We start from the raw sequence: 20,972 nt of genomic DNA on the forward strand, positions 1-20,972 counted from the left end.
CACACACACACACACACACACACACACACACACACACACACACACACACACACGTGTCTAATGGTATCCATCTCTAGAGCTGGGGGAGGGGAAGAAAAAAGAGACTAAAGAACGTTACACGATGACTTTCTTATATATTTAATTGGAATAAAAAAGTCGTACATAATAGATTTGCAGTTTCATGTGCAATCACCTTTTATTATTCCACTATGTTATGGAAATGCTTATTCTATTTCAGAAGTTCAAATAAAATAAATAAAAATTGCTAAAAAAAGCCACAACTGGCTCCTGTCAGCTGCAGGCTGGGCATCAGTGACTACCCCAGATGCCAGGCCACAGCTTGGTCGGTGCCGGGTTGTTCAGCTTGTCCAGAGCCCAGTTCACTGGGAACACTCTGAGGGAGGACAAAGGGAGGAGATGACGGGAGAAGGAGGGCATAGGGAAAAGAAATGGGACAAGAGGCCTGTCTTCGGTCTTTGCTTCCTTTCCAGTGATTCCCTGCACTCTCCTGGCTCCTTATTCTTCCCAAAGATATTCAGGATCCAGTCCCCTCCTCTTGTAAGGGGCGTGCTTAACAACAACAGCTAGCTGATAGTTCAGGGTCAAGGTTGGGATGGAATGAGGCCCTCACAAACCACTGAACACAAAGAAAGGAGGTTGACTTTGTCCTAACCCAGTGAGGATGTGCACCGAGGACCCAGTGACACTTTTCTGGATAGGGCTCCTCTCATCTCCAGGTGGAAACTTGTCTGGTCTCCAGGGCAGGTCTTGGTGACTCCAAAGAAGCCACCATGTTGGAGGAGCCACAACTCCCTGTGGATGGGACCTTAGGTGCCCTTAGGTCACCAGGAAGCTACCTTGAGGGAGACAAGGGCCAATCAAATCCCAGGCTTTGTTGCCTTTTAGTGAAAACTAATCCTCGTTTTGGGGAAAGCAGGAACTCCTGGTCCTGTCACACACCATGCCCAAAGACCCACAGATCTTCTAGAAGGCCTTCCACCATTTCCTAATTTTCAGATTTGACTGGACAATTGTCCTGGCCCAGGAAATACAAGAAGTGAAGAAAAACTACTTTGCCTCACCAAAGAGTAACCAAAAGAAAAAGGAAAAAAAGATGAGGATGAAAAAAGCCGGAAATTCGAGACTTTCTCTTTCTCCTTTGGATGAACTGAGCCTCAGATCTTAATGATCTAGACTTGGTGTCAAATACTTATAGAGGCATATTAAAATGTAATTGGGAAACATTTTACCAAATAAAGATACAATAAAACATAAGTAATGTTAGTATGTGGTTTTCTCAGGGATCCTTACCTACAGAGCCTGGCAGGATAGGAAGTGCTTGTTAATTAATCGAATGATTGTTTACAGTGTCACTAGTCAGGGAGCTGACTGTGAACATGATAAACAGGAAATGTGTCTTGGCTCCCCCAGAAGAGATTAGATGCCACTTGGTGCACACTTCCAGATGGGGGAGAGGGATAGGAGTCAGAGCCTGGGCCTAGAGGCAAAGAGGAGGGAAGTGAGAAGGGCAGTTTAGAAAGAATGAAGATCTTTGGGTAAGAGCATCGTGAGACAAAGGTAGACAAAGAGATGCTGTGCCCACTCCCCTAGACTTTCTTCCTCCTATGAGTGGTCCTTATTATGATTCCAGCTGACTGTGGTGAAGGCTTCCATGTTGAGCTCCAGAGGACCAGCTCATGGTGTGTTGTCCCAATGACTTACTGTGCACTTTGTCCAACTGAGGACTCATCGGCCCTAATCTGGCAGCAGCCTGCCCTCCCAGCCTCATTTCCTACCAGTGCCCCTCAAGCCCTCTCTGCTTCAACCAAACTGTGCTATTCACCATCCCTCCACCAAGAAGCAGAGGACCCAGGGATGAATTTCCTTCTGCTCCTGATGTTAGGATATGGGCAGATCCCATCACTTCTCTGGACCTCGTCTTCTTAACTGTAAAGAAGGGTTTTCATCTCTGAAGCCCCAGTAACAGGTTCAGTGTCCTGTATGATCCATAGGGCATTGTGGGAAGAGGAATGGGAAGACTTTTCTTCTAAAAGGGTCAACCCCTCCCTCATACTCAGTGGGGGCAAGGGGCAGAGATCCCTTTCACTGAAGAAAACAATTGCCCCCAGAGGCAGGAAAACACCTTATTTCTCCTTTAGACAAGTCCCCAAGTCTGCATAGCTTCCCTCTATCTAAATTTTCAGTAAATGAGGAATATTTCTCACTCCCACGGGAAAAAAAATCCATCTTCGTCCTATGAGTCCATATGCTATACTTTCCTACCTCGGCACCTTTGTCCATATCATTCCCTAGGCCCACAATGCCCTTCCATCACTAAATCAGTAAAAATCCTGTTCATCCTCTTAGACTCTACTCAATAAATGTCACCTCTTCCAAGATGGCTTGCCATACCACCTCATTTGGAAATGATTATTGCATCCACAAGCCACAAACATACTTTGTGGACACTTTTGTGCTTGTATGTTATAGCAGTTGACTCTAACAAGATGGGAAGCTCCTGGGGGCAGGGCACAGGCTTTGCTTACTTGATTGCTTCTGCCACTGCCCAGGCTTTCCATAGAGTGGGAGCTCTTTTGGGTTACACTGACCATGAGGAGAGCTCCTGGGCTTTAGGAGGAGCCTCATCCTTTGGGTTCTTGGTAAGCCCCAGAGCTGCCCCTCCCCCAGCCCTTGGGTGGTGTCAGTGACTGCAGACTGCTGGCAATCACCCTGCTTCTTCTGGCTCATCTTCCCCAGGCCCTCCATCTAAGGACTAAGTCCCCCAGCCCCCGAGCACCACTAGAGTAGGGAACTTCCCCCATTTGATCCCAGAGTTGTCTGTCCCCTCACAAGAGTCCTGGGAAGCAATCAGTGTGAAGACTCATGATTCTCAGACAGATCCTCTCCCTGCCCCCCACTCCATTGTAGGATCTATCTTACCCAGGACACAATTCCTGCAGACTGAGGTCCCTCTGTCCATGCAGGATTCCTGACCAGGTGTAGTTTCCCTTCACTGTTACCCCGACCTGCCCTCCCAGCGGTCCCAATGTTCCCAAGTACATCAAAAGTGGAATGGCTTGGGAGCCTGTGCTCCTAGAAACTACTGCCCAGTTGGGACCGCCTGCCCCATCCTAATCCTTCTTCCCTCCATTCTAAGTTTGGTGGGGCAGGAGCTAGGAGGAATGGCTTTACTTGCCACCTCCAGACCCCACTTCTGAACCTCTTCCTCCAACGCTCTTTGTTCCTGTCAGAAATACCCATTTTGGCTGCTGTGCACCTCTCCTGGCTCCCAGAAAGTGCCCAGCATGCTCACCCTCCCACAACCTCCAGCTCCCCAGCCTGGCTCCTTGAGGCCCAGCTCTGCTCTCAGACCAGGGTCCTGGAGCCCACATCAGGCAGCACTTCCCACCCCTACCCCACCTCACCCTCATTTCAGATAGGAGATAGGTTAGACTTATTTTTAAGGCATATATTAAATGGTACTACTAAAGACTATACATATTTATCAGGATCACATGGAGCTTTGCAAAATTTTGCCATGTACTAAAGCACAGAGATATGGCATAAATACATAAGCAGCTCAAGTAGCACACACACACACAGATACACATGCACACACACACACACACACACACACACACACAAATGGAGACTTAATAATGAAATCCTAAATAATGAGTGGGTCAAAGAACATATCATAGAAACAATTATTATGTGAAAGAAAATGATGATAATACAACAAAATTTCTGAATGTAACTAAAGCAATGCTTAAAGGGAAAATTCTATTCCTACATACTTATATTGACAAAATAGAAGAGAAGATCAAGAATTAAATATTCATATTTAAATTAGAAAGGCAAACAATAAACAAATACAAATAAGCACAAGAGATATTAAAATTAGATGAGAAATAGATAAACTGGAAGCCAAGACAGCCATGGAAATGGTAAATTAAACTAAAAGTTGGTTCTTTGGAAAGAGTGATAAAATTGATAAGTCTTTAGCAATCTGATCAAAAGGAAGAAGGCAGAAAATCAAAGCAATGAAATAACAAAGGAAGTAAATCCATAAGAAAACAAGATGAAATAAAAAGAATACAGGAGCCTATTTTGTACAGTTATATGCTAACAAAACTGAGAACATGAAAGAATTATAGAAATACCTTTGGAAATGTTAAATAGACTAATAGAAGATCAAACAGACATCTAAAATAATCCAGTCCCAGAAAAGGAAATAGATCCAGTTGCTCTTACAAATAAATAAACCAACTAATGGGTCTCAATGGATTAACAGAAGAATCTCATCAATATTTTAAAGAACAATTAATACCCATGCCTCACAAATTATTCTCAAAGATTAAAGAAAGAAAATTCCCAACCAGATTACTTCTCTAAGGAAAATATAGTTCTGCTACCTAAACCAAATAAGGATAAAAGACAGGAAAACTATAGACCAACATCATTAATGAGCACTGATTCAATTTTTTTAAATAAAGTCCTGTCAAGCAGAGTACATTAATTCACCCTAAAGGTTGGATTTATACCAGGGATGTGATGATAGTTCTACATTAGGAAAGCAATCAACACATCATATTAAAAACAAAAACATTCAAGACAACATGATTATCGCAGTAGTTGTGGGAAAATCCTTTGACTAAGTACAATATTTATTTATGCTAAAATCCCCATAGAGTTTAAGCACAGAGAGATGTTTTGTAATGCCATGAAAAGTATCTAAATCAAGTATCATACACAATAGAGTCACACTAGAACCTTTCTCAATAAATACAGAAGTAACTAACACAAGGAATCCTTTTTACCCTATTATTAGTAGATAGAGTTCTGGAAATGCTAGCAATAGCAATAACATAAAAGAAAGAAATTCAAGGTATAGGTAGAGAGAAGATAAAATTATCACTATTTGCTGATAATATCCTGGTTTACTGAAAAAATCCTAGGGAGTTAGCAGAGATACTAAATCTAGATAATGGCTTCAGTAAAGTAGCAGGCTGTAAAATAAACCCTCGAAAATCAACAGCATTTCTCTATAATAATGGTAAAATCCGGGGCAGCTAGGTGTCGCAGTGGATCAAGCACCGGCCCTAGAATCAGGAGGACCTGAGTTCAAATCCATCCTCAGACACTTAACACTCTCTAGCTGTGTGACTCTGGGCAAGTCACTTAACCCCATTGTCTAGCAAAATACAAAAAGAAAAAAAAAAAGGTAAAATCCAAGAGGCAAAAATAGAAAGGGAAATATTCTTCCACATAACAAAATGCATAAAGCATTTGAGGATCAAAATACACAAAATACTTGTATGAATCCAATCACAAAATACTCCTTAAAGAAACAAAGCACAATTTAAATATGTAGAGGAATATTCAGTGCTCATGACTGGACAATGCCAATATAATAAGAATACTAATAATACTGCCAAAGTTAATTTATATTTTTAATGCTATACAAATGAAATTTATGAAAGGAATTCTTTACAGAACTCAAATAACATATATGACATATATGCATGTAAGTAATATGCAAAATACATTGTCTACTGTATATAGATCTATCTAGCTAGAAATACAATATCTATTGGGGAATGACTTTTAATTTTATGTATATGCATATTTACATATATACATATATGCCTATTTATAGTATATTTGTTATGTACTACATGTGCATAATATATATTTTATAATATGTTGTATATATAATATGCAGTGTCATATAAAATACACATGTTATATATTATATAATGAGGCATGATATATGTTTATATATTGTGCATGTGTGTGTGTATAACCAAAAGTCATTCCCTAATAGATAAGTGGCAAAGGATATGAATGCACTGTTCTCAGAACAACCCTCTGAAAGAATGTTCCAAATCACTAATAACAAGTGAAATGTAGGTCAAACCCCCTGAAGTTTCACCTTATACTCTGACAATTGGCAAAGATGATAAAAGATAGAAGAAATCCACATTGAAGGGGTTTGGGAGGGTAAGAAAACTGGTGCACTGTTGGTGGAGTTGCTGTTTGGTACAACCATTTTGGAAAGTATTTCGAAATTATGCAAAGAGATTAAAATGCGCATATTCTTGGCCCCAGGATTTCATTACTGGGCTCATATCCTAAGGAGGTCATTGAGAAGAAGACAGTCTTCATAAACATGAATATATGGATAGCAGAACTTTTTTGAGATAGCATCCTCTGCCTTCAGGGGCCCAGCATCATAAACCTCCTCTAGATGACAGCTCTTCAATGATTTGAAGACAGCCATCATTGCCCCTTCCTTTCCTCCCAGCCTTGTCTTCTTCAGATTAAGCACCCCAGTTCCATTAGCCAGCTTTAGAGGGCATGAACTTGAGGGCCTTCCCCATCCGGGTCCCCCTTCTCTGGAGGCTCTCTGTGTCTGAATGAGAACTGAACACAGTCTTCCAGCAAACGTCTGACCTACAGAGCAGAGGACAGTCTCTGGCCTATCGACTTTAAGCACTTAGCAGCAGAAGAGATGATGAGAACCTCAGATACCAGATGGGTTCATTGGATTGACTTCTGTCTGTGCTTGAAATCCACCTTGTTAACGCCGATACTGAAATTTGGTCCAATAGCTGTGTCCATGAGTCCATGTGTATAAATTATTCAGTTTGTCTCAACTCCTTCAACTGTGATTTTGTGTCTTGCTCTTTAAGGAATCTTAGAGAAGATCCTACGGCCAATGAGACCCTTTGGTTCTCCTTTAAGGAGAAATGATGTCATTTGAGGTGATGCTATCTCTCTGGGCCTAAGTTTTTTCTTTTGTATAATGAGGAGGTTGTCTTGGAGGAGCTCTGAGCTCCCTTCCAGGTATTTATGCTCCGCTGTGGCTCCTGGGAAAATATACTGGTTTTGAATTCAGAGCCCCTGAATTATAATCCGGGATGTGACCTTGGGCAAGTCACTCTCCTTGTTTTATGAATAAGAAAACAAATTGGTTCCTTTTAAAAATTAATTTTTTGCATGAATTTTGTCTCATATATTTTCACTTTAGGTCTGCTTATGCTGTTGTTGTTATCCAGATGGGTCTGACTCTTCCTGACCCCATGGAACATACTGTCTATGGGGTTTCCTGGGCAAAGATACTGAAGTGGTTTGCCATTTCATTGGCTAGTGGATTAAGGCAAACAGAGGTTAAGTGTTTTGCCCAAGGTCACATTACTAATAAGAATTTGAGGTTGGATTTGAACTCAGGTCTTCCTGACTCCAGGTCCAGTGCTCTATCCACTGAGCTATCTAGCTGTCTCTTGTTTATACTAGCTGGTCTCAAAATGTAGTCCTTGGACCACAGGGAGTCTTTGAGAACTTTTTTTTTGGGGGGGGGGAGCTCTGTGAGAACAAAACTATTTTTGTAAAAATACTGAGAAATTATTCCTCTATTAAAACACTCATTCCTTTTCCAATTACATATCTGTGTGAGCCTGGAATGTTTTCACTTATTTCCACCAAAACAAACATATTAGATTAAATGCAGAAGCAGATATGATTATGGTGATGTAAAAATAATTCTTCTATTAATACAGATAATAAAGAGACTTGCAAAATTTATAGAAATAATGAAATGTTACTCTTATAGTTTTGAAAAATATACTTATTTTCAAAAATGTTATTTACATTAACATAAAATGCGTTTATTATTGTTATTTAAAATAAACCATAATTAAAAATTTTATCAGTTCCAGTTTTCATATGGTAAATAAATAAAAGCTTTTTGGGGTCCTTAATAATTTTTAAGATTGTCAAAGGATCCTGGGACCAACAGGTTTGAGAACCGCTAGTTTACACAGTCCTCCAACTTATCGGGAGACTGCAGTTGAGCAGATATCACAGGTAAGCCACCAGAGGGCAGTGGTTCCCCAGGAAAACCCCCTCCTTTGCACTCTCTGAAGGGCAAACCAATGGATATGCCAAATCTCAGCCATGGCTGCATCAGGCAAGGAGCGCTCTTTTCAGCGGGAGTCCTCGCCCATTCTCCCTGCCCTTGTCGATTGAAGGCCACAACCGCTTCAACGGGGTTACAAGAAGAGCTGCCAACAGTCGGCAGCACAATTTGTTTGGCTGTGTGATGATGATAGCGATGACAGTGTTAAACAGACAGATCCACTTTTAAGCTGATGCTTGCACTCACTCCACTTTCATGGGCCATGGGACGGACACCTTGTGTTCATCCTGCTGTTCTCTGTTTTCAGCCCTTGTGTTAGAGACTCATCCCTTCTGCCCCCCACAACCCCTGGTGAACCTCCAAATCAGGACAGAGGCATAGTGTCCAGAACACGGGATAGTGTAGTCCTACTGTGCATGGCTTTGGCCCACCCCCATTTATTTAGGATCAGGGCATTGGCTTTTGCCTCTTTTTGTATCCTCAGCGCTTAGCACAGGGCCTGGTATGTAGCAGACATCCAATAAGTGTTTATTGATTGATTGTCCTCAGAGCCAGAGCTTAGCAGATACCTCAGCGGCCATAGTCCAACCCTTTGATTATATAGATGAAGGAACTGATGCTCAGGGAGGCTGGGAGTATCCCAAGTTCTCATAGGTAGGAAGCCTTCGAAGTAGGATTTGAACTCAGGTCATTTAACTTTATAATTAGTGCTGTTTCAGCCAGCATTTATTAAACTCCTGCTATATCCTGGGTAGGCAAAAAGTGAGACACATTCCAAGGCACTTATATTGTAGAGTGGAGAGTGTTCAATGCCAGGTGACACATCCATTGAGAAACTGGAGCACACAGAGAGAGGAGCAGCCAGGATGGTGATGGTAGCCCATGTGAGGTTGAGTTTAAGGAGAAAGAACTGAGAGTATTTACTCGATATCATAGCAGCTTACTAAGTGCTCAGTGAAGGAAGGAAGGAGGGAAGACAGGAATGAAGGAACAAAGGAAGGAAAAAAGCATTTATTAAGTATTTACAATGAGCAAGCACTTTACTAAGTGCTGGGGGCATCAAGAAAAAAAAAGGAAGCTGGTCCCTGCTCTTGACGAACTCACATACATTTGCAGGGCAAGTGGAAAGGCCTCTAGGTTCTAAGGGTGCAGCTTTCAAGCCAATGGTGAGGCCCACAAGCCCCCAGGATCCACTGGGGTCTCTGGCTCATAGAAGTCACCTAGCAGAAGAGAATTGAAGTCTCAGGGTAGAGATGGGGTTCTGGCTCCCTCTGGTAGGGGTAGATAGGATTTGGGGTTCATCCAGGAAGGGAAGAAGAGAAAGGCCCATTTGGATTGGGCTTTGAGGAAGGAAGGAGGGAGAGCTATGCCACCATTGGCCCCCATTCTGGCTGGAGCCTCTCCAGGGACTCCTGGATAGAGTCTGGGGTGTCCTGCCAGAAGGGGGCAGGGAAAGTATGGAATTTGCTTGGAGTGGGGCTTGGTTGTTAGGGGAAAAGCATTTTTGTAAACAAAATCAATCCATAATGAATAAATGGCATTCGTCCATGTCCGCTAGCTCTTTAGAATACAGTCAAGTGGATTTGTACATCTGCCAATCTGGGCTCTCTGGACTGAACTGCTGGGTCCCAGAACCTTAGCTCTGGAAGAAGCCTCCCAGGACGTCAAGTCTTGTGACCCAGCATCATCTGTGTGCTCTGGCCGGGAAATCCCCCTGCCCCTGGTCTGAGCCTGTCTAAGTGTCTAGTGTCTGTGTCTGTGTGTGGAGGGGGGAGGGGGCAGCAGGCAGTCCCACTTGTCGGGTTTTTCCTTGTCTTATTCATCAGCAAATGTTGGCAGAACACTTATCTTATTTGCCAGGCACTGATAAATGCTTCCTGTCATCTAGGAAGCCCCAAGAATGTGTTTGCTTAAAGATGCAATATTTTTGTTTTGCATGACTGCATATGTGTAATGGGTATAGAGTGTTCCTTCCCTTCTCAATGGATGGAGGAGGGGTGGAGGGAAAGAGAGAATTTGGAGCTGAAAATCAAATAAGACTTAAATTTTTAAAAAATACAATATTTTGAGAAGAAAGAAGGACTTTCCGCAATCAAAGTGGTACAGTGGAAAGAGAGCTGGGACTGTAGTCAGAAGGTCTGCATTCAAATCCTGCCTTCACCAAGTACTTCTTGAAAGACCTTTGCCAAGCTGTTTCCCCTCTGGGGGTGCCATTTTCTCATCGTAAAAGGAGCGCCCAACTTTAAACTAAGATCCTGTGAGCTACCCGGGCTCAAACCTTGTCCTCGGTGAGGGACACCGAACAAGGCTCGACTGAATGAGGCAGCATCTGTAAAGGATCTCCGAACTGAGCTGAGGAAGCTGGGAGAGCTCAGAGGGCTGCAGCTGCCACATCCCCCAGCTCCAGGGCACCTCCATCCCCCTCCCCTCCAATTCTAGGCACATTGAAGAATGCAGAGCCACTCCTTGCAGAAGGGCTGAGATGGGAAGGAGAAAGCCCACCCTCTGGACCTCAAGAAGGTCCAGGCTGCCAAGGCCTAGAGGAGGAGATGCTTGGTGTGCTGACAATTAACTCTCAGCAGCTCAGGCGGTTGCTTCCTTGACTCAGCTGCTAACTGAGAGATGTTCAGGTGAAGAACGCCAGTAGCTCCCTTTCTGGGAGAGGTTCCAAAAAAGGCCAAAATCCAAGGCCAGGAGCTTGTCCCAGAGCAGGAGGGCCCAGGGTCCCTGGAGGGTCTATACAGGGTGTGCTAGAAGCGTGGGTCACTGGACATGTGATCCTGGGCACACTGAGTGTGTGTTTGGAGAAAGAAAGAGAAAGGAAGGAGAGAGGGAGGGAGAGGAAGAGAGGAAGGGAGGGAAGGGAGGGGAGGGGGGGGGGGAGAGGAAGTGGGAACAGAAGGGAAAGAAGAAGGGGAAGGGAAGGAAGAGAGGAAGGAAGGAAGGAAGGGAGGGAGAGAGAGTAAGAGAAAAAGATAAAAGCATTAAACATTTATTACAAGCCAGGGGAAGCTAGGTGGTGCAGTGGATAAGAGCACTGGGCTTGGAGTCTGGAAGACTCTAGTAAAGACTCTAGTAAAAAAGACATTTACTAGGTGTGTGACCCTGCGCAAATCACTTCACCCTGTTTACCTCAATTTCCTCATCTGTAAAATGATCTGGAGAAGGAAATAGCAAACCACTCTGCTATCTCTGCCAAGAAAACCCCAGCTGGGGTCACGGAGAGACAGACGCAACTAAAAAACGACTGAACAACAACAAAATAATCCAAGAACAGTGCTAAATGCTAAGGACACAGATACAAGGAAGTAACAGTCCTTGACCTCAGGGAGCTTCCATTCTCCTTCAAGGAAGACAATACTTACAGAGGAGTTAGAAGGGGGTGGGGTGCTTGACCTGACATATAGCAGGCCTGCTTCTGTACAAGATAAGTCAAAAGTTCACAGCTCAGAGCCAGGAGACTCAGGGGCAAGAAGGACGGAGGAGATAACCAGAAAGAAGGCACCTTGGTGAGAAAATGAAGGAGCAGACAGGGAAAAGGACTTGCCGATGCTCACTGTGTCCATGTCTGGATTTGAATTCAGGACCTGTGACTACACATTCATTATTTTTTTTCTGTTATATACCAACTGGCATTCTTTGATGCACCTGGAGTGGGCAGGATGGGGAGGAGGTGCTCTGGAGCGGCCGGGGGCAGCTGCAGCCCTCTGAGCTCTCCTGGCTTCTCCAGCTTAGCTTCGTGGGGTGTCCATCACAGGGCGAGGGACTGTTTGAGCCTGGACAGTTCACAGGATCCTAGATTCAGAGCTGGGAGCTCAGAGCCCAGTTAATGCAGCCTGCTCCTTTTACAGGTGAGGAAATGGCTGCCCAGAGCGGGAACAGCTCCCCCAGCTACCATGAATTGAGTGTTGATGATAGGTGGAGAAATGATTTTTCCAGTTTAGATCCTGAGGCCTCTCTCAAAGGAAAGTGAGATTATGGAAAGAACCCCAGGTTTCCAGTCTGAGCACCTGGCTTCCGATCCTGGCCCTGCCATGGATTTATTACCTGTATGACCTTTGGCAAGTTACTTTCCCTCTCTGAGCCTCAGTTTCCTCATCTGTAAAGTGAAGAGGCTGGCAGACTAGATGCCCTCCCAGGTCCCTTCCAGCTCTATATTTGTGGTCTCCAAAGGCTCTGTAATTCTAAATCTAAAATCAACAAAGCAATTTGGGGAAATCCCTATGACACCTGAACAGAGCAGTGCAGCCAAGAGACAAATCTGCCTTCCTTCTTCTGGCCTCCCAATGCTTCCCTAATACCCTCAGAGTGGTCCATCCCCAGGCTCTCAGTTGCTTCTAGGACAATCTGATAATGAGGATGGGGTCCCATTAATTAGCTTTCTCCAGTCATATATTAACTTGTCTGCTGGATCCTCTGAGCACCCTCAGGCCTGTGTCCTCAGAGCTGCTGGGAAACTTTCCTAAATTCATATCAAACATCTTACTGGAATAAACACAGTCCTACGTGCCTTCTGTGGACTGAATTAATGATATGTCTCAACTGCAAATGATGATTTTTTTTCTCTTTTTTAGCATAAGGTTTTATTGATAGATTTCTTTCATAACCATAGTATCTCATGTATTCCCCCTCCCCTCCTTGAGAAGGGAGGGGGCATATATCCATATGACAAATAGTATTTTTTAGAGAAGGAAAAAGTCGGCACAAAGGATCCACCTATTGAACAAGTCTGGAACCCGTGCGATGGGGACCCCTGTGGACCTCCCCCACCACCACGGGGCCACTCGGAGTCACCCAGGCTTGGATTCAGGATTGACAGGGAAGGAGAGACCCACTACCTCCCCATCAGCCTGCTGCACTTTGTTTTCTTTAAGTGGCACAGAAGTAAATTGGCCATTTGGGGATATTTTTGTTTATCGGAGACCTTTCTGGTTTGAGACCTTTCTGGAAGGAGGCCACAAGGACAGGCACCACCTTGTCCTGCCTTAGCCCCCTTCTGTGTCACTACTCTTCATCTCTACCTTCCCTTTAGTGGTGCGGGCCCAGCCCTGCTTATCCATGTGGGACAGAGGGGACCATTTTCTCTCCTTACATTTGGGAAACTCAGTGTCATGTCTTTAGGCTCAGTAGAACTGATTGGCCTAAAGAGAACTTTCTAGAACTGCCAGCCTTTGTGTGTCTCATGTCAATAATTTACAAGGGTGGGAGAGGCAGAGAGCTGTCTGAGAGGGAAAGAAACAGTTCAGTGGGAAGCCCTACAGTCTGGTAAGGGGGTTGAGAGCAGGGGGTGGAGGCCTGGACTTCTCCCTGCTCTGAGATGTTGTTGACCTTGGACAAGATGCTGAGCACAATGTGATCCAGGTTGGTCAGTCTTCACCTGGTGGGTGGTGGGGCGGGGACATGCCCACCCTGGCCCGGGTTTTGGGGAGGATGGCTTAACTTTCACAGCTCTGTCAGCATCTCCAAGGTGATAACTTCAGAGAGGGAAATGAGAGCAAGAGAAGTAAGGATCTCAATGGGCTCTGAACTGGCTGGGCAGAATCTGGGTCCCTCTCTATAGCTAAATGCTTCATTGAATCAAGGAGGACATTCAGGGGGAAGAAGGATCAGAAACTGCTGAGGGACCTAGGCTGACCCAGCTGCCTGGAGAAGGGAAGGCTGGGGATGAGGGGAGGGTGGGCCAGGATGGTTGTCAGCCCACATTTAAAGGACTGTCATATTCAAGAGGGAATCTAATTCATAGGATATAAACCTCGATCTGGAAGGGTTCTCAAAAGCTGTCTAGCCCAACACATCATTTTGTAGATAAGAGAAGGAAAATAATTTGTCCAAGGTCACCCAGGCAGGAAGTGGCAGAGGCAGACTGTTCTATGTAGCCCCAAAGGGAAGGACCAGAAGTCGTAGTCTTATAGGACATGAGGGCAAGATTTGGCTCAATGGAAGCATAGAATTTCCACCATCCAAAATGGGGAGAGGGGAGGGAGGAGTAGAGCATCTTTTTAGTAGTGAACTGCCTGTCACTGGGAAGTGTTCAAGAAGACCAGATTCTTGCATTAGATGTTAGGTTGGAGCACATGATCTTCCTGAGTGCCCCTCCAGCTTCTGAGGGTCATAGCTCAGACTCCAAGGGGCCTTAGAAATCATCTCAGCCAACTCCTTCACTATACCCAGGAGAGAACTGAGGCCCAGAGGGGACAAGACTGATCCAAGACCACACAGGTGTAAAGGTCAGAGGCAGGATACAAAGCAAGCCCCATCATTTTATGTTCAGCCTTTCAATTCCATTTCCTCTGCCTCAACCTGCCTCTGGAAGGGTCTGTGGACTTTCTTTCCCAGGAGGAGAAAGTACCCAGACCATTACTTCAATTTGCCTAAGAGAGCAGGAAATACAAAGTCCTCTCACGTTGAAATAAGGAAACAGTCAGTTTCAGCTATCCCCCATTTAGGGGTGAATGGCCAAGGCCAAGAACACTGGGAGGGGGGACACAGGCTCCCCCCTTCTTCCCCTCTTCCCTCCTCTTCTCTTTCTCCTCTTCCCTTTCTTCCCTCTAGCTTCCTTCCTCTTCCTCTCCTCTCTTCCATCCTCATCTCTCCTCATCCCTCCTTCCCTTCTTTTCCCTCCTCTTCCTCCCACCTTCCTCATCCTTCCTTCTCTTTCTCTTCTTCTCCCCCTTTCCTCCTACCTTTATTCCTCCTCCTTCTCCTCTTCCCTGCTCTTCCCTCACCCCTCATTCTCTTCTTCCCTCTTTTTCCCTCACCTCATTCTCTTCTTTTTCTCCTCTTCCTCCCTCCTTCTTCCTCCTAGCTCCTTTTCTTCCTCCTGCTCCCTCTTTCTCTCCCTCCCCTCTTACCTCCTCACCCTCCTCCTTTCTCTTCCCTCCTTCTGTCTCCTCCTTTCACTTGCCCTTTCCTTCTCCTCTTCTTTCTGGCTTCAGCCTCCTCCTCCAGCAGGCTGGTTTCCAGGATTGGGTGTTTCTGAAGGCAGCCACCACCTGGCAGGCGGAGAGCTCAGTCCCTCCCTCCTGGCCTGCTGACTCTCGGGCCCTGCAGGTCCCTGCTGATGGCAGCAGGGCTGGTAAACTGCGGGAGGGAGTGATCGCCACCCCCACCCCCCAGCCCAAGAGCTGCCTCAGGCAGCAGCTGCGGGAGGAGGGCAGACCCTGAGCGGGCAGTCGGAGCTCTGACTCTGCGGATGCCTGGGCAGAGGCTGAAGTACTGTAAGACGGACGGGCAGCAGAGACAGCGGCGCCCCGCAGCTGGGACTGCTGAGGCTTTCGGGGACCTATCCAGGGCGCCCGCCCCACCCCGCGCTGCCCATAGTGTGGCCGCAACAGCGGTTCCCTCTGGGAGCCCCAGCTCCAGCCCCGAGCCCCTGAGGAAGCTGCCTTCCTCCTTCCCACCCCGCTGCAGTCGGTTGGGGTTGGGGTGCGTGCGTGCCAACTTGAGGTGGCTGTGCGCGTCTCCACCCCTTGTACTCTCTGGCCCGTGGGAACCCGTCCCTCCCTCCACCGCTCTCTGCCTCCGTCCCTTCCTCTCATCTAGCTGGGCCCAGGTCGGAGGTGCCGGACGCCTGGGTCCTCTGGCTGGTTAGGAGGGTGAGAACGGGGAGCAGCCTTCGCCATGCTGCCGGCGGGAGGCGTCTACACCATGAAGAAAAGGAAAAAGCCCGTGCCGAAGAGGTGAGTACTTGGACCAGGGCAGCGGGCGGCCGCCTACTCCGCCGCGGCTGCTGCCCCACTTGGGGCCCGCCTGGGTCTCCCCGGAGCTCGCCTGGTTGGCCGGCCCTGGGGCGCCTTCTGAGCGTGGCAGCCTCCTGTGGGGCCCAGGAACAGAGCATCCAGGAACCCGGGGAGGCTTGGCGATCGGAAGGTCGTCATTGGGCAGAGGGGGAGGCCGAGGTCCTGAAAGGCGAAGTGTTTTGGCCAGGGCCACAAAACTGGTAAATGGAAAGCCGGAATTGGAACTCAGTACTTCTGACTCTAGAACCAGGGCAGTCTCGAAATACCCCCACGCCCACCCCCAACCTTATCTCAGGAGTTCTTGCCCCACCAAAAGTGTGGGGTAAGAGCAGGCCGGGGAGTGTGTGCGGGGTGTCCTCAGCGGGGCTGCCTGGGGACCTAGGACAGGGCCCTAATAGCCCTGAAGAGCCACCACAGCCCTTGAAGAAGCTAATTTCTTGGCTTGAGTCATGGGCGCAGGGCAGTGCTCTAGACCTTCCAAGCTTACGGAGGGCGAGGTCTCCGTAACTGGGCAACCTTTACTGACGCACTCCCTCTTCTCGGTTCTGACGCTGGGCTCGGGAAGTGCCGGCCCAGAGGCCGGGAGGAGGGAGTGGCGGGGCTGGGCTAGGGGTTGGCTAAGTGGCTTTGATTTGAAATTTTTAATGTTTGCTGCTTGCCTTCTCCAAGACTTCTTCCCTACCCCCAAACCTCTCCCCAGCTCCATGAAACTGCCCCTGCCCAAAAAAGTATTTTTATTTTCTTTTTTACTTAGAAGGGAATTTTTTTTCTCAGTTCCTCTGAGCTGTCTCAGGTGTCAAGAGCAAGTTTAAGGTCATTCATTGCCTTTGGGGGAGCCGGGTGGGGCTGGACGGAAGGCAGAGATGCAAGAGACAGAAACAGCGACCAGTGTCTGAGCTGAGATGGGAAGCGGGGTGGCAGCATAAGGCCATTCTCAGAGCTGTCTCCAGGCCTGTCACTGTGTGCCCTGAGGGTGTCTGGAATACTGATATCATGTTTTTGTTCTGGCTATGCAATATATGCACATGTGTGCATCCCAGCCAGGATCCTGCCCCTGCTGCATGCGTCAGTGCTATCAATTAAAAGAGCCCTGGATTTGGGATCAGAGGACCTGCCTTGAATCTCGGGCCTGCCCCTTCCTCCTTTCCGGTTCTCAAGTCCCATCTCTAAAAGACAGGGCTGGAGCAGGGTGGGAATTGTGACTTGAAAGAACTAAGCATGAAACCCAGTGAAATTTGCCTCCTGTCACTGGGCAGAGGTGACGGACTGCAGGCGTGGAATAAGGCGTAAGTAGTCAGACTGGGCCTTGGTGCTCGTCTGCTTTCCTTCATTGATACAGTGGAGGATTCTAATGCAAGTGGGGGATTCGCCAGCCAAGAAGCGACAGCAATGTTTAATACATTAATAAATTAAATTAATAATACCTTAATAAAACACTTACCCTTTAATGGGGCTGGACTAGGACCAGTAGCCCAGGTAAGTCCTAGGTAGGATCTTTTCAAGTTTGTGATACCCAGGAGTATAGGCTTAGATAAACAACGACTGTTTTTGGCTCCAGCTTGTCATTGCATTAATGTGGAAGCTACCTCTGCTGACGTAGGTGAACTCATCTGAAAGACCGAGCAGCTGATGAGTCTTGGCCAGGGTCACACTAGCATGTGTGAGAGGCAGGACTGGCACCGGGGTCTTCCTGACCCCTAGCACAGCCTCTGGCTATTCAGCCATGCAGCCTCTCCCTGTGAAGACAGGCAGGAAATTGTGCCTCCTACATTTCTCTAGGTTTGGAGGAATCTAAATCATGGAATCCTGAAGGGGTTTTACAGCTGAAAGACACCTTAGTGGCCATCTAGTCCCACCCCACCCTTAGTTTGACAGAGTAAGAAACTGAGGCACAAAGAGTGGAAGAAATGCTAAAAGGTCCAATTCAAATTCTTGAGATTCCCAGAATTCTTTCCCTAGCTTGATCACCAAAGTGAAGAGATGGGCCTATGGAAAGGCATAATGGCATCTCTCCTTCAATAGTGCCAGGGAACCACCTGACTCAGCTCTGGCCTAGAAGGAAAAGATGACTTGACCTTACCTCACTTTTCCTACTCAGTACCAGACTCTCAGTGATAGGCCTGGGAGTATGTGTGTGCCTGGGAGCATCTGGATTCACAAGATTGTGAGTCCAAGTTCTAGTCAAATTCTCTTTGCTCAAGAAAACATTCCAGGCAGCTATGGGGCACCAAAGATTGGGTACTGGTCTTGAGTCCTGAAGATCTGAGTTCAAATTCTGACTTAGACCCTTATTAGCTCTGTGACTCTGGGCAAGTCACCTAATCATCTCCCAGCCTCGGTAAGACATCTGTAAGTTGGAGATTACTAATAGCCCTAATAGGAGAGGCTTGTTGTGAGGATCAAACGAAATAACACATTTGAAGTGCTTTTCAAGCACTAGTGTTATTTATATAAGTGCTAGTTAGCTGTTATATTCTGTAAGGAGAACTTGAATTAACAATGTGTGTGTGTGTGTGTGTGTGTGTAGAGGATAGCCTAACAAGGTTTCAGGCACAATTGTGTGCCTGCCTGCCTGCCTAACCAGTGACTGGCACACCTCTCACAGCCTTGTAATCTGTCCACCCATCTCTCCCGGGTCTGAAAAGGAGAAAAGACAACGATGTTTTTCCAAAGATTTAAACACTTTGAAATGCTTGTCTGGGAGTCAGAATCACTTCAGTGAGCCCCCTAGGACGGGTGTGGAAAGAGCATGGGATTTAGCATCAAACAGCCTGGGTTCAAATTCTGACTTATCCCTTCCTAGCTGTTGAACTTTGGACAACATAAATACTTTCCCTCTCTGGGCCTTAATTTCCAAATCTGCAAAGTGTGAAGAGAAATAGCACTAACTTCAGAGTGTTGCTGTAAGTAGATACTGGACATGAATTGCTCTGTAACTGCTGAGCACAACAGAAATGTCAGCTAGCATCTGTAAGATGACTATGATGATTTTGCAGTTCCCTTGCAGTTCTGAATCTGACCCGGTTCTTCCTGATGAAGGACTTCAAATGTCTTAATTTGCTTCTTGGTTGCCTCAGTTTCCTTATTTGTAAAATGTCTGGTGTGTTTTTCCGTGACCTGTCAGGGATATTGTTGGTCTACCAGAGATGTAAAGACAGTGCTTCACCCCTGACTGAGTCACTGCACAGATATGTCAGGCAATTGAGAAAATATTAGGTCTTCAGGCCTCTATGCTGTGGGCTTCCCTCCAGTGTGTGGCACTTAAAAACTTCATTCTTGACAAGATGTTGAATCTCTCTGAGGCCTCAGGTTACTCTTGAGACCAATAGCTTATAGATGGCTTGAGATCTCCAGGGCCTAGACATAGGGGATGTGTAGCCTATTTTTAGAACTTAATTAACATTAAACTTTCATATTGCAGGCATCTATGACTTTGAGAATCAGGAAACTTCTTCTGCCAAAGTAGATCTGAAAACTTTGATGACTTTAAGAGTGGCCATGGCTGGAAAGTCCATCCCTTTTTGACTTATTATCTGTTGGTTGAGTTTCTTTTCTTTTAGACATGTTGGGTCTTGGACAACAGACATACCATTGGTGATTCTCTGGTGTCTTTCCCAGAGCCTGGCTGCTGGCTCTCCCCTGTAGGCTTCTATGGGCACCCAAAGACGCTGATGGCTTTCTCTTCTCTAATGCCATTGGCTCAAGCCTTCAGCAGCTGTGTTTTCTCTGGCTGCTAAATGGGGGCCATCTCCAGTCATCCTGATCTATATCTTGCCACTGGACCCAGATGGCTCCAGAGGTGAAAGTGAGGCTGGTCACTTGGCACAGCCCTCCCTCACTTAAACTCAATTCACTTGCATGTCACTTCATCACCTCACTGATGTCATGGTCCTATTCAAGAGCGAAAGACAAGCAACAGCAGCCCCTGCTAAACACCAATGACTATCAATCCAATTCCATTAAACCACTTAACATTAATTAGTTTTTGCAAAGAGATATTTACTTTGAAGATATAACAAGAACAAACATACAACTATTTATTTATTTATTTTTTAGGCAATTGGGGTTAGGTGACTTGCCCAGGGTCACACAGCTAGTGTCAAATGTTTGGTCTGAGGCTGGATTTGAACTCAGGTCCTCCTGACTTCAGGGCCGGTGCTCTAGCCACTATGCCACCCAGCTGCTCCCAAAACATACAACTATTGATGGGTTTGTCCTGGAAGCTGTCCCAAGTTGGTAAGACCTGCCAGAGATGGTTCAGCGGCCAGAGCCTCAGGTCCCCAGTGTTGCCTCCACAGCTCAGTGAGACATTAGAGGGGAGCTTTAAGTCACAAAATCATTCTAAAGTCTCCACAGTAACTTCTGGGACATTGTACCTGATGCTGATTCTTTGGGAGCTTCTGGCTCCGAGGCCACATTTTGAGTATGTACTACCAGGGGTGAATAAACAGTCATGTGCTACATCACCAGGGAAGCCTGGCCCATCATATATTGTCAGCTCTTAGTTGAGTCTAAAAAGTGCTTTGTGGCCATCTGCCAAGCTACTTGATCTGTCAGCTCTACACAGCTAACTTTCTCTACCCATTCCATGAAGACTTGGTCTTCTCTAACACTGTGGTGTCTCATAAAGGGAACCGAGGGAGAGGAATTGGGTTGCCTTTGTTAATTCCAAATACATCCACTGCACCCAAAATTATACGCCTATTTTAGGACAGGGCTCAATTTTCTCCTATACTGTCTCTTTTTTGAACAACAACAAAGACATCTTCTTCTTCAGATGTTACAGTCCCCAGAGGATGTTGGCCTTCTCCGACTTCCCATTGGTGTCGAAGCGCATAGCACCTCCCCATCTCTCTTAGGAAAGGGCAGAAGCTCCTTTCTTCCCATCTATGTCCCAAATGGTGTCCCCAAAACAGCTGATGGCAGTGATTGCATTATTGTCTTCCAAGTGCAGCCTGGACTCATGACTCCACAAGGAGCCCAGCAAAGAGACTTCACCATCTCTAGGGAAAATTTCTTGAGCACTCGCATGAGTGGGATAAAAAGACATACAGCCATCAGAGGTGGGCCACTCCTTGGCCACACATGACCTCTAAGCTTGAGTCTACTTTTCTCTAAACTATGTATATACAAGAGGGAGGGAGAGTGTGTTACAGAACTTTGTGGGGCATGTTCTCTACCAACTGTCTTTATTGTACCATCTTAGTAAATACCTTTCTTTTTTTCTTTCTTTCTTTCTTTCTTTCTTTCTTTCTTTCTTTCTTTCTTTCTTTCTTTCTTTCTTTCTTTCTTTCTTTCTTTCTTTCTTTCTT

At 46.2% G+C, this 20,972-nt stretch overlaps 1 protein-coding gene across 1 annotated transcript in view; it reads left to right on the forward strand.

The window, feature by feature from the left end:
• Positions 1-15,336: 15,336 nt before the first annotated feature.
• The window catches only part of LOC114040263 (aryl hydrocarbon receptor-like), a 90,985-nt gene continuing 85,349 nt past the window's right edge, over positions 15,337-20,972 (forward strand). The window contains 1 exon segment of the mRNA XM_027858301.1: positions 15,337-15,600. Coding sequence (XP_027714102.1) covers positions 15,542-15,600 — 59 coding nt within the window. The 5' untranslated portion in view covers positions 15,337-15,541.

The sequence above is a fragment of the Vombatus ursinus genome, unplaced genomic scaffold (assembly GCF_900497805.2).
Source record: "Vombatus ursinus unplaced genomic scaffold, bare-nosed wombat genome assembly UNPS02012901.1, whole genome shotgun sequence".
In the NCBI taxonomy this organism is placed as follows: Eukaryota; Metazoa; Chordata; class Mammalia; order Diprotodontia; family Vombatidae; genus Vombatus; species Vombatus ursinus.